We start from the raw sequence: 12,765 nt of genomic DNA, 5'->3' as shown, positions 1-12,765 counted from the left end.
GGGGGGGGGGGGGGGGTTTGGGTAGGTGACAGGGATCATGCTGCATGCACAGTGCGGTCAGGAGGCGTACGAGAGACACCTGGACAACCTTGGCATTAGGGGGGAAGGGCTAGCAGTTGGCGTCGTCACAGAGGTTGGCTTCACAGAAGAACCGTGAGCCGCGTTTAGCAGTGCGGGCTGTGAAGGGCACGCTCTTCAGTACTGGGAGAGGAGGGGGAGGGAGAGAAAACATGTCACACCTGAGACACTGCCCTTCTGGGGAGGGGAGGGGGAACACTGGACCACCTGCAAATTTCTTTCAGGAGTAATAATCCTGAAAAAACTGGAGCTGTGTTCTTTCTGTATAGAGCTCAGGTCTATGGAAGCAAACCTTGTATAAACCCTCAGGAGGATTTTAATAGGATTACGGGCAACACTTCACTTCACAAGTCCCCCTATTTTTTTATTTGCTAAATAGGAGGACTCAAAGTAAAGGATGCACTGAGCATGTCTTGGAAAGGCATCAGTTGCATAATAAACTGTTAACAGCTCTGATAGTAGTGGCATAGAAGCATTATTAACATTAATACAATAATTAATGCAACATTTATATTATTTACATTTTAAGCACTGATTAATGATTGTGAAAAAAAAACATCAGTTAACTTAAGTCCTATCCTGAGGCTGTAGATGCTTATTTTTATTTTACAATGCTTCACTTTGGTGACTCCTAGTGGTGGATTCAAGAAAGACACTTGCATAATCCCCCAATCAGTTTTCACTAGCATTGTCTTATTTTCCTACAAACTAAAATCTCATTAGAATACTGAAAAATGCTATAATCACATAATAAATCTACACATAGTGGCTCCTCTAAATAAAGATCCTATATACTGAAATCAAACTGCCTGCAATATCTACATATTGAGTCTCAACAGCTTTAGTGTTGCACATTTCAGAACTAACTAGACAGCATGTCATGGACTAACTAGCGACTGTTGTGCTGCTATGTGCTGTGCTCCAGATGTGGTGGTGTCTGGACCACGTAGCACAAGGTGCACTTCAGAGGAGCTGAGCAGTGAATGACCACAGTCATCCTCGACCTGGGACGACCACAGCTGCTGGCACCCACATGCGGTCTTTTTAGGGTGCTCTCTGGCCCACCTGTGATGATGTCCTCAATAGTGCCATCCTTTCCCTCGTACACGGGTCTGTGGTCTTTGGCTTGCCGCTTGCGCAGCTCTGCGATCAGCTCCTGCTGCTGATGCCTCTTCTTTTGGGCCTGGACCTGCACCAGCAGAGAGGATATTTGTACTGTTCACTTGCTTTCTGGCACGCCACAAAGCTTTATTTAGCACTGAGTAAACATCTGATGGTTTCATTCAGCTCAGCAGCTCTGCATGCACTGTGACTGTACCTTGGGGTCATGCTGTTTAGCCTCCTGAGCCAGTAACTTCTCTCTCATTGCTTGCTCCTGCTTTTTCCTCTGTTCATTTTCTTCCACTGCATCCTGTTGAAAAGAAAAAACCACACATTGGAAATGTATTCTTTCTGCTGCCTCCTTTTAAGCTTTTTAAACTACTCCACATTTTGGGAGTTAAATGTGTTTGCTTTCTTGCTGAGAGTTAGATGAGAAGACTGCTACCAATCTCAAATATTTCTACACTAAATATGAAGCTATTGCCAGCAGCCAATTAGCTCAAAAAGACTGGAAACAGTAGGAAACAGCTCTGTCCAACGTTAACAAAATCTGCCTTGCAGGACCTCTAAAGCTATTTTTTAAAAGAAATCTGAGGCACTCAAGAGGGTATTTTTTTCCTTTGAAGAGAGCCAGACTAACTGGTTCCCCCTGTTACCAATATGTATGCTAAGCTATGCTAACTGGCTGCTGGCTGAAGACTTATATTTAATGGACAGACTCATACAGTCTCATCGTATGTAGTTGCCAGGCTAATATCAGAAAGGTTGTGATTTTATTGTAAAATTTCATTGAATGAATAATTTTTAATATTTAATATTTTTTTCGCTTGTTTCGTATCTTAACTACTACCTTTAACTAATTTCCAGGAAGCTCTGTAGTGGAGAGGAGTAATTTTTATTCCATTCTCTGTTCTCCTGGTTTTGTGTTTATAGTGAGTTTGGTTGTAACCTGTTTATTTTGCGTAGTTAATTTAGTACTGTGGTTGTATTTCGACTCATTGCTGGCTGGTGTGTTACTTTGACTCTCACTGAAGGTACATTTAAGCTTCTATGTCTGGCAATAAAATAATGAAAAAAGTAACAAACCAACATTCTTCACCAGGTCTTATGTTATTTCCTTCTCACTTTGACCAACTTTGAGTGGTAACAAGCGTATTTCCCAAATGTGGAACTATCCCTTTATGTCACACGCACTCAGACAGACACACAAGCAGAAATCCTTGTATTACACATTTCCTCAAACAGATCACATAAATCCAGTCTGAGAACAATCTCAGGAAGTGTGCTGTGTGGTGGGGCAGGGCGAGGCTGTCCGGGGGTAAAGGGGAGGATGGAAGGAGGGGGAAAAGGGGAGGGGGGGACCAGTCTAAACACCACAGCTGCAGCTCTAGAGTCAGACCCAGCTGGCCTTTCCTGTTATTTGGCCTCGGTCTATACGCCACGTCCTGTGGCACAGAGGCAGCCAAAGCTCTGCCCTCCTCTGCTCTCACTGAGATTGACAACATCCAAGTCTAAAACCAGCAAACTTTCCCACTGAGCAGGAGAGAAGGCTGCACCCTGTCAGTACAGGAGGGGGGAAAGAAACAGATGCTGCATCTGCTTTCGTGTCCTCACCTTGTAGGCCTTGATGAAGCGCACAAACACGGGGAAGAACACTGAGGGTGGAGTCGTCTTGGCACTCTCTCCGAAGTAGTTCACGACATTGTTGAAGGCTTCCTAGAATTGGGAAGGAGGACAGTGCCAGAGTGGAAGCATTGTATGTAAACACTGTCGAGTTGGGAGTCATGATTGGTTGTTTGCTAGAGGTCAGTGAGCTGCATCTGGAACACAAGTTTGCTATTTTCACTTTTTTTCCTTCTGAGGTTAGAAGGTGAGGACAGTGTTGTGATACCTCTGCTGTCTTGGCGTCTTTCTGCAGCTTGTCCAGTTGTGAGTCACTTCCCTGGATGAAGCCTTTCAGGACTGAATGGTCATGGAGACTGCACTCCCTCCGAATCAGGTCCATGCCTTTCCCCAGCTCTCGAACGTCCAGCAGCACATTTTCCAGAGATACTTTTGTACACAGTCAAGACGGAATATATTAGATTCACCGATCTGAGCATACTATTAACTAACTAAATGTTCTAATTTAATTGACATTTCCATTAACATATCGTTATAATGTTTTGTCTGAACTCACCTGCTGCAGCTTTATCCACAAAGTGCAGTTCATTGTGGAAGTTGGCCAGTTCAGGGTACTTCTCTTTTACAATAAGAGCTATGTAGTGGAGCAATGTCATCTTCCTGTCTGTAGACTTAGTGTCCAGCAGCTGTTAAACAATATGAACGAATGACAATATCAGCAAAAGCACTGCACGAATAAACTGTGAGGCATATTTTTGTGCTGACTGCAATAAACTGAGCACCTCAAAAAATGTCTCCAAGTTCTGCTGCATAATACTCACCAGATCAAGACTTTGTAATTTAAAGCCATAAACGCAGCCTCGCTTGCTGCTGTTCATGTAGTTTCCCAAGGCTAAGATGATCTACAAGGGAACCAGAAGAATTAATTAATATGCATGAGCAAAACAACAACGATATATGAACAAATCAGAGTTATTATAGTTTTTTATTAGTTTTTATTTTAATTTTGTCTTAAAATTTTAGTTTTCAATTCAGTTTAGTTTCTGTTGGTTTCCAGATTGGGTCTGCTTGTTTCAGTTTAGTTGTTATTGTTTAAAAATGTTTAGTTTTAATTGATTACCTTAGTAGTTCTAGTGTTTGTTTTTTTAATTAGAATATGGGGAGTATTTGTCAGGGTCAAAATTAGGTACTTTATGAAGGCAGTTAACTCACAGTCATGTAGTCATCCCAGTTTCAATGAACATATGCAACACCTCATGTTTGTCTTGACACATTTGACCAAATTGACAAAGACAAAAATTAAAGATATTTCCTCTATATTTTAACTTTATTTTAGTCAGTTTTGCTAGTACCAAATATCATTTCAGTTACTTTTTGTTTGTTTCTAGAGTCTAGTTTTTTCACACCTAGTTTGAGTTAACTATAATAACCTTGGAACAAATAAACACTTCTTACCTCAAGCATTTTTTTCAACTTTGGCGAGGATTTCACTGAGCCAGAAGCAGCAATGATTGCATTGAGCTGTGGTGTGAGCATGCCAACGTTGTCAGTAAAGTTCCCAACGAAAGTGATGATGTTCATTCTCTGCGTGAGCCTCTCAATCTTGCTGAAAAATAACATGAAACGATCCTCCTCCGCTAGCTGGTCCAGTGGACGCCGCTCACGCTCGTACTGTCGCATTACCTTCACCTCTGACTCCGTGGGCAGAAAACGCATCAGGCACTCCACAAAGTCGACAGGTAAGGCCTTGAGGTCAAACCTGAGTAAACATAACATATATTAATAACTTGTTCAATCTTTTCTATGGTTCAGAAAGTAAGTCCAGGAAAAGTTCGTACTTCTCTATTGCTTTGCAGATCTCCTCAGTGGTCTTATTAGCCTTTCGCAGGGTGATGGCTAAGTTCTTAGAGCGATTGGCATCCAGAAGGGTGACTTTGTTTACTGCCTTCTGGGCTACTTTGCTCTTGGTGCAGGTAATATCCACAATGGGACCCTGTGCTCTGGTCTTAAACAGCTCCTCAAACCTCTCCAGATCCAGCTCCTGCACACATGGGACAGTTTAAAACATGTTTTTTCAATTAGCTTCATTCTATGAGTGATGGGCTTCTACATGAACACACTGCTTTCTGCCAGTTTTGGGAATTTCACATTGGAGATAACTGTATTTGTTTTTCTCTGTGCTCTTCTCACTGAATTGAAGTGGGCAGGCTCTGTTGAAAAGAGGTGATGTCACATATTTCCAATCAGGATTTGGCAACATATGAATCAAAATGTGATGACAGTTGGCAGGTTGTTTCTTATGTTTCCAGCACTTCAAATCTGATCAAATCACACCTGCACAGTGCTGATGAAGCAGTTTACCTGAGCATTTGTGTGTTATAGTAAATAATACATATAAATAATACATAACATACACTTATTTAGTAAATGATTGAATGATATAGAGATTTTTTCAGAACTTTTTTGCAGTTTTATTTGCTTGACTTACCTCTAACACACGTTCATCATCAATCTCGTTGAAGACTGTGCCATTGATCTGATTGGGCTTCAAGGCTGTCCAGTTAAACACAGGCAGGCGGAACTTGGTCTTGATGGGCTTCTTGATTCTGATAGCTGAAGTCAATAATTAAATAAAACATATAAATCTGTTATCATTTGTTCTACTAGCTCATGTGGAATCACACACACACACACACGTACAAGTATAAAGGGGCATGACAAAAATATTTAATTTTGTGTCAGCTCTTACCTGAAAGACCCAGACTCAGGATAACAGAGGGAGACGCGTCTGGCAAAGGTGGCGCCAGAGGAGGTGGCGGTGGTGGTACTGGTGCATTCGAGCCTGGAATTAATGTACAAGAAAATATTAAAATGCTTTTTACTGGAACACCAGAACAAAAGACCTGAGATCAATCATACATTATCCTTTCTATCTTTGTGATCCTTTATTATTCTCTTCATATTCTATCTAATTTCACTATAAGCCTGTATTAAATGTTTTGTAAGCTCTGTGTTTTATGTTCTATGCGGGGCCTAAAACTGCTCTTTCACTTGGTGCTGTTTCTCCTGTGCTACAGTCTGCTGCACACTGACACACAAAGGAAACCAGCCTTGTATTTCCTTTTCCTGTCTGGGGTAAAGAACCCCATTGCGACCCATCACCTGGCTTGGCACACATGAACAAAGAAGGGGAACTGAAAATAGACCTCCTCTGAGGGTCTGCAGTCATATACAGTCAACTTTCACATATATGTTTCACCAGACATAGTCACTGTAAGTCATGGTCTATCACCTAAGGCAGAGGGAAGAGGAGGAGGAGGAGGTGGAGGTGGGGGAGGAGGTGGAGGAGCTTCACTGGCTGGTGGCAAACTGGTGTCTGGTCCTCCTGGTTCTGTTAATCCAGCTGTTGAACCCAAAGACAGCTGCCCAAAGTCACTCAGTGGGATCCCAAGGCTGCTACTCGCAACACCGCCCGCACCCCCGACTCCCAGCGGCTCAATGGCAATGTCTCCATCAGGTTTCTTGTGCAAACGGATGGTGCCTTGCTGTTCCAGCTCCAGCAGCCGCCTCTCGATGTTGAAGTGCCTCTGGAAGGCGGCATCCTTCTCCTTGATCACCCTCCTCAGGGTGTTGACCTGGGTGTTGGTTGACTCAAAGGTCTCCTGAACAATCACCAGGGGGCGACAAAGAGCACACAATGAGTATATGTGCCAAAGAAACATCCTGTTTCCTGCTGACCTAATTTGCTATCACAGCAATTTAGCTACATGCATCTGAAACTGATCTTTGCTAACACACAGTGAGGTGAGCCTTTTTATGATGCGAGGCAGGCGAGCAATATTACATCATTACGACCGCCAGCTTACCCGTATAACTTGCAGGTCCTTATCTTTCTGAATGAGCACCTTCTCCAGATCAGCTACTTTCATCATTGTTTCATTCTCAACCTCCAGCAGCTTCTCCGTCACCTGCAGAAGAAGACAGACGGAACAACAGAAATGAGAGGTGGCAAATTCAAGAATCGATCCAGAACATGGGCATCTTTCCCAGCTCCGCTCCCTCCCACTCCCTTCCCTATACACTGTGCATCATCAGTAAGAAACAAGATATACCCAGCACCATGACGCAGCAAGAGCATGACACAGCTTTTAGTTTTGATTTATAGAAAACAGATTACATATGTTGTATAGGAATTCACAGGGAATCTTCACCCTCATCCTCCCCCACCATTCCTGACCCCTGAGAGCAGAGTTTGTTATGAAATTCCTAGAGTGATGTAAGGGGCTGCCTACGACCTTTCCATGTGAAGAAGGTCTTTGCAAAGCAGCGTGGGATACGAAGGCAACTGCCCAGAAAGTACGAGCCAACACAAGAACAATATTGAGATTGTTTCACGTGCAGTACTTTCCAGCGTTCTCCACCCCGTCATTATTCTGAACCACTTGTGAAATGCAAACACGGAGTAGATTTCTAATCACCATGTAGAAACAGCCAAGTTAAGTACATGGCTGGTGAACCTCAACAATCTCATAACTGGGCCCAGAGAGCCGTGTTGGTGGTCCAGACTGGGTGGTGCACTTACATGGGACAGGTGCTCCTCCAGTTCCTCCACCTTCTCCAGAGCTGCATTCTTCGTCTCCGCATCTTCCAACAGACCACCCACGTCAAACACGTTATCCAGGTAGGCCTGGATCTGCACCGACAGCTTGTCACTCTCCGTGTGTTTGCATTTCTTAAATGTGGGCAAATGAATTAGCATTAGTGATACTCTACACACACTGTACAAATAGTCTCCACTCAAGCATATGTTCAAGCACAGTATTGTCACCTTACCTCCAGATAATCATCTAGTCCCAGCTTGGTGAATTCATACTGCAGATGGACTCTGAAGTTCATGTCCTCGACTGAATGGACCACAATGTTGATGAACTGCATGCAAGCAACCTGGACCACAGACACAAACAGATTTGGATCCAACTATCTTTAATTGGATAGATAGATTGACACACATCCAACATATCCACAATACAGAGCTAATCTTACCATGTAGTCGATGTTTCCCTCCTCACAGCGGAAGTAATCCATCAGTCTCTCAAAGCGATGCTTCTCCTTACACACCTTAAATACAAAGGATGCAGCAATACAGAGGTTGTTCTTTGAATCCATAGTGGCCATTTACAAGTATACATAAGTATTTAAAAAACTAATATATTTTAGATGAAATGTGGGAAGAAACCTTTGAGACCAGTCATAGAATAAAAAGCCTAAAATGCAGGTATTTTAAAACTCCTTGTCTTATGTCCAAATATATAATGATTTATGATTTATGTAGGAGGGGGTGTGGCATGGTAGGGGACCATTATATTTTGGAACAGCACAGTATTGGCAAAATGTTAAAAGACATTTACAGTTGAGAGGATTATGTTGGTTTATGTAATGGAGAAGATCACAGTAACACTGCAAATGAAAACAAGTTTTTATGAAGAAATCTGCCTCACTTGAACGGTGTATATAAGGGTATAACCACATCTATTATTTATTTCTACTTATTATCAAAATCATATATCATCTATGCTTGTCAGCTGTTCTGTTGGATCTCGAGTTGATGCAATAAAAATAAGCCAAAAATGTATGCAAAAAAACATCCCAGCTCCTTTAAAGTCTGACTGTGTATCTACTGTATTATACTGATTAATGTGGCAAATCATAGCATAATATAGTATTTTGTTATTATAAAATACATTCCAGGATCAAACATAATCCACCCCAAGAGTTTTGCTATGTGTAAACAGAGGATACTTTCCTCCATTTGCAACAACAACTTCTGCTTATTATCATAATTCATGGGAAGGGAAGCCAGCAAAAGATAAAAACATGGAAGAGGTTTTTTTTAGCCAGTTTCCTGCACAAAAATACACTGAAGGGGAAAGGGAAAAAGAGTCTTTCCAAGTTCAAAAAGTGCCCCTTTTCCAGTGCCATACAAATCCATGGCTATTTCTGACTATCCCCACTAGTAATAGTAGTTGTGGACCTAAGATGTGATTACGTGTACAGCTGTGCTTGAATACCATAGCTGGCCTTCTTGTCACCTTGTATTAATGTATAATTTTAACTAATACCACTACAGAAATACCATCTTTGTTTTGACTAGTGGGTTGATTAGCTCCTGCGTCTCTCTGGGGCTTTTTGACTACGAGGTAGTTGTCCGGTTCTGGTGTTTAGAAGACTGTGCAGGCAGAAACCGAGAGGCTAAGCAAACCGTTGTGGTCCACTAGCTCCCATCAGGGAGTTGATCCTTATCATTGTTCAAGGTTGGCTCACATCTGGTGTCTTAATGTGACTAATAACCTCAGACAGGCCACCATAGAGCATTGCTTACACCCTCACTACACATGAAAACTCCCAGAGCTCCTCAACTTTCTTCCCTCTACAGTTATGCCTTAATGCACCCCAGTGATGTGAAAAATGGTGGCAATTTAATTAATGTCAGTTGGATTATTATTTTTAGAACTCACAGGGTTAGCCATGTATTACTACCAATTTATAAACAGTGCAACTTTAGGTGGTAATGGTTCTAATTTCATGAAAAGGTTGCTTTGGGCACCTCTTTGAAGTTGTCAAATGCTGAGAGGATGATCTCGTGACCGCCTCGGACTAGACAGACGGCAGCCAGCAGCTCAAGGACCAAGGCTTTTGTCCTGGAAGTACAGGAGACACTCGTTAAGACAACATAACTGGATTAAGTTAAACTGAAAACACTACAGCGCTTTGGAAAAGCACAATATTTATGCTATCTGCACTACCAGAATTTATATCTTAAAAACAAATGCACATGCATCAACATGTTATAATCTTTAATACATACTGAAGTCTAGAGCAAGGACAGGTCTTTACAGCTTTTTAAGTGTTTACCCTCCTAGCCCTCATTATGAAGTGATCAGCCCTAGCGGTTTACCACTAATCTTCCTTTAGTAAACATTCCTTTAACAGGCTGTATATACGCCTCTGATCCCCGACTTCAGAGAGAAGCTGAGCTCCATGGAGAATGAGAGGCATATCATATGAAGTGGCTGCAGGGTTTCCCCTATTGTTTGACCCAGCCCTGCGTCTATGGAGATGGGGCCTCAGTTCTTACCGTGAGTTCTTATTGTTCAAGCTGAGAGCAATTTCATTGACCGCGTGTGCATGAGACATGACCATATTGAAGCCATACTGCATGAAGAAGACAGAGAGACAGAGAAGAGGATGTGGTCAGACACAGGAAACACATAATCCTCACTTTTATAACACAGATCTATGTCAGATATATATCTTTCTCTACAATACTGTTCTCTTCAAGTGGAGTGTCACTGTTTGGTACCTGGTAGTTCATGATTGCTCTCAAGCACATGATGCACACATGCACATCATCTTTTTGGCTCACGAGGCGGGAGTTCTTGATGGTTTTGCTGTTCGAAACCGTGCCATAGCTGCAACAGATGGCAGAAGTTAATATATCTGGTAGAAATTAAGTTCACACTGTGTGTTTCACTTTGAATTTGATGTTTAACCATAGCTTGTTTAATTTTATCTGGTATTCATGTGACTCTTGTTTTAAGTGTGTCACATAGTGAGAGGCAGAGAGAGAAAATTACAGAGAACGAGGTCTGACAGAAAAAACCTAGATGGCTTTTGAGGTTACAGATGCATTATGGGAGATGCCTGGTTTCCTTGCTGCTGTCAAGAGACCGAGGTCTATGCACACAGACTGCTATTATGTAACTGCACTGCAAAGTCATCATGTGCACATAATATTACTTATTGTGCAGTTTATAAGTGTCTTGTGATCCAGCATTTCTGAATCACGTACAACATTTTCTAAGGTAATACTATAAGTTACATATATATGTATACTATATGTCATACTGATACAGATTCAGCAGGATTCTAATCTAAATTCTATGAAGCCTGAACGTTATTCTTGCAGATAATTTTCTGTTCACTCGAATGATGTTTATTTACTCCGGTCAGACTTCATGTCTTATGTCTCTTCATCTCCTGCCTGTGTGTGGCTCAGTAACGAAGAAGAGAATCACAACTGTCCAACATATGCTGCTGCTGCTCACAGCTGGGTCTGATCTGAAGACAGTGCAGACGCACATCTGGACAGATGAGGGAGGACCATTAACAAAGAGAGACGCATAGCGCAAAAGGTCAAAGACTTTAGTTTCTATCTCTGATACACCGCCTTGAGGTCAAGAGAGAGGTCAGCAGACCCATAACATATCAGACATTCAGGCGTCCTGAAATAAAACAGAACCAAGACAACTGGCTTGCATGCTAATTCACGTTCATAGCATTCAAGGTTAGCAGAGCAAGGCAATAACAGGGATAGGTAACAGCGGGGGAGCTAGCTTAGCAATACGTACCGGAGGACAGACTGGCGGGCAGAGCGCACCAGTGTGTTGCAGAAGGGTTGGGTGCTCGTATGGTGCAGATCCTCTATAGACCTGCTCCAAGATTTAGCCTTGTCCAAAAAGCCATCCTCCCCATTCTCCAGCCCCTCAAAATCCAACCTGGGCCACAGACAGACAGACAGACAAGCCAACAGAGAGGCACAGGGGTGTAGATGACAGGCACGGAGGAGGTTAGGTCAGCGAGGCAGTTTGACAAAGAGGCCACGGGTTATCACAAGAACTGTCATCAAGCTGCACAATAAAGCTCAGCACAGAGATTCTGTCCCATTCAGGCAAGGTATAGCACAGTACTACACCACATAGCATCTATCCACAAACAAATTCAGTCTGCCAAATATGCAACCAGGCATACAAACACATCCAGAGAATGCAAGAATGCATTTTGCCCATTTTTAGATGCACAAGCAGTTTATTACAGGCTCTACAGGATACAACATGTTAACTCAGCAGCTGGATCCACTGCCCAACCCAGTTCCTTAGGAAAGGTTTTGGCTACAGTCAGGAGAGATATGTGTGTGTATAAAGTGTACACGTGTAAAAGTACTCACATAACAGCACACTGGGCAAAGGAGAGGTACTCCACCAGGACGTCAAGACCTCTGTTTTCATCATTGAGGAACTCCCTAACCCACCTGTGACGCATGGGAACAGAGAAAGGTTAGCAGGGCACCAAATCAAGAACACACCCTTATCCTTTAGGACTGCATTTTACCCATTAATGGAGAAACAGAGAGACAGAGAGAAAATGGAGATTGGAACACTTAAAGGATTCATCTGATTTAAAACAACTTGGGTCTTGTTTTGTTTTCCCACCACTAATAATATTTATTTGTTTTATTAGGTGCATTGACAAATCTTCACTTACAAGATGGACTAAATGCTACATGAAGTGGAGGTATATGTAGACGTGTGTTTTATTGTTACTATATGTTTAGATATACATCTTTACACAGATTTGTATGTATGTATAAGTACACATATATCTACAAGTGCTTGATCAAAAAACAAAAACAGGAATCACTGACTATTTTGATAGTCAATTCATTGTTTAAGGCATTTTTCAAGCAAAAATGCAAAACATTTAATGGTTCTATGTTGTCAAATGGGAAAATCTGGTGTTTTTGACTGTTTGTAAGACAAAACAAGACACCTACTGGTGTCACATTGTGCTCTAGGATATTGTTATGAGCATTTTGAGATTCATTGAGAAAATAATTGGCAGATTAATCAGAAACAGAATCACTTTTTATTGGCCAGGCCATCGATAATTAAAAAATATATCTGTTATCTATTATTTTTTATTTATTTAGTTAAATTTTTTGATCAGTAAATCACTGTCATGTCACTGTCATATAATAATAATAAGTTAAATTATTACCCAAGCTGTCTGATCATCTATTAACTGGTTTAACTTGGCCCACATAATTGTAGTTGTAATAATTGCACTGTAGTTGTGCCTTCACACAATATTCTTGAGTGGGGGTGTAAGATAGTTGTTGCCAGAGTA

At 41.8% G+C, this 12,765-nt stretch overlaps 1 protein-coding gene across 5 annotated transcripts in view; it reads right to left on the bottom strand.

Moving 5' to 3' along the window:
* fmnl3 (formin-like 3) overlaps nucleotides 1-12,765 on the bottom strand; it is a 34,579-nt gene that overhangs the window by 3,742 nt on the left and 18,072 nt on the right. For 2 of the 5 annotated variants that reach the window (XM_035656924.1, XM_035656923.1), the window contains exons 5-24: nucleotides 11,807-11,890; nucleotides 11,211-11,357; nucleotides 10,163-10,271; nucleotides 9,938-10,014; nucleotides 9,407-9,500; nucleotides 7,846-7,920; nucleotides 7,636-7,746; nucleotides 7,385-7,534; nucleotides 6,669-6,770; nucleotides 6,095-6,464; nucleotides 5,552-5,644; nucleotides 5,291-5,415; nucleotides 4,641-4,843; nucleotides 4,258-4,561; nucleotides 3,624-3,704; nucleotides 3,359-3,488; nucleotides 3,071-3,231; nucleotides 2,794-2,895; nucleotides 1,397-1,489; nucleotides 1,144-1,267 (exon numbers count right to left, since the gene is read on the bottom strand). In XM_035656924.1, the coding sequence (XP_035512817.1) occupies nucleotides 1,144-1,267; nucleotides 1,397-1,489; nucleotides 2,794-2,895; nucleotides 3,071-3,231; nucleotides 3,359-3,488; nucleotides 3,624-3,704; nucleotides 4,258-4,561; nucleotides 4,641-4,843; nucleotides 5,291-5,415; nucleotides 5,552-5,644; nucleotides 6,095-6,464; nucleotides 6,669-6,770; nucleotides 7,385-7,534; nucleotides 7,636-7,746; nucleotides 7,846-7,920; nucleotides 9,407-9,500; nucleotides 9,938-10,014; nucleotides 10,163-10,271; nucleotides 11,211-11,357; nucleotides 11,807-11,890 (2,735 nt within the window). Of the gene's footprint in view, nucleotides 1-79; nucleotides 202-1,143; nucleotides 1,268-1,396; nucleotides 1,490-2,793; nucleotides 2,896-3,070; nucleotides 3,232-3,358; nucleotides 3,489-3,623; nucleotides 3,705-4,257; nucleotides 4,562-4,640; nucleotides 4,844-5,290; nucleotides 5,416-5,551; nucleotides 5,645-6,094; nucleotides 6,465-6,668; nucleotides 6,771-7,384; nucleotides 7,535-7,635; nucleotides 7,747-7,845; nucleotides 7,921-9,406; nucleotides 9,501-9,937; nucleotides 10,015-10,162; nucleotides 10,272-11,210; nucleotides 11,358-11,806; nucleotides 11,891-12,765 lie in introns of all 5 variants that reach the window. The other 3 variants (XM_035656922.1, XM_035656921.1, XM_035656925.1) reach the window with 3 other exon arrangements.

This window comes from Morone saxatilis, unplaced genomic scaffold, assembly GCF_004916995.1.
Source record: "Morone saxatilis isolate NCDOM2014 unplaced genomic scaffold, NCSU_SB_2.0 Contig15, whole genome shotgun sequence".
Lineage (NCBI taxonomy): Eukaryota > Metazoa > Chordata > Actinopteri > Moronidae > Morone > Morone saxatilis.
This window is presented reverse-complemented; position numbering and strand designations above follow the sequence as displayed.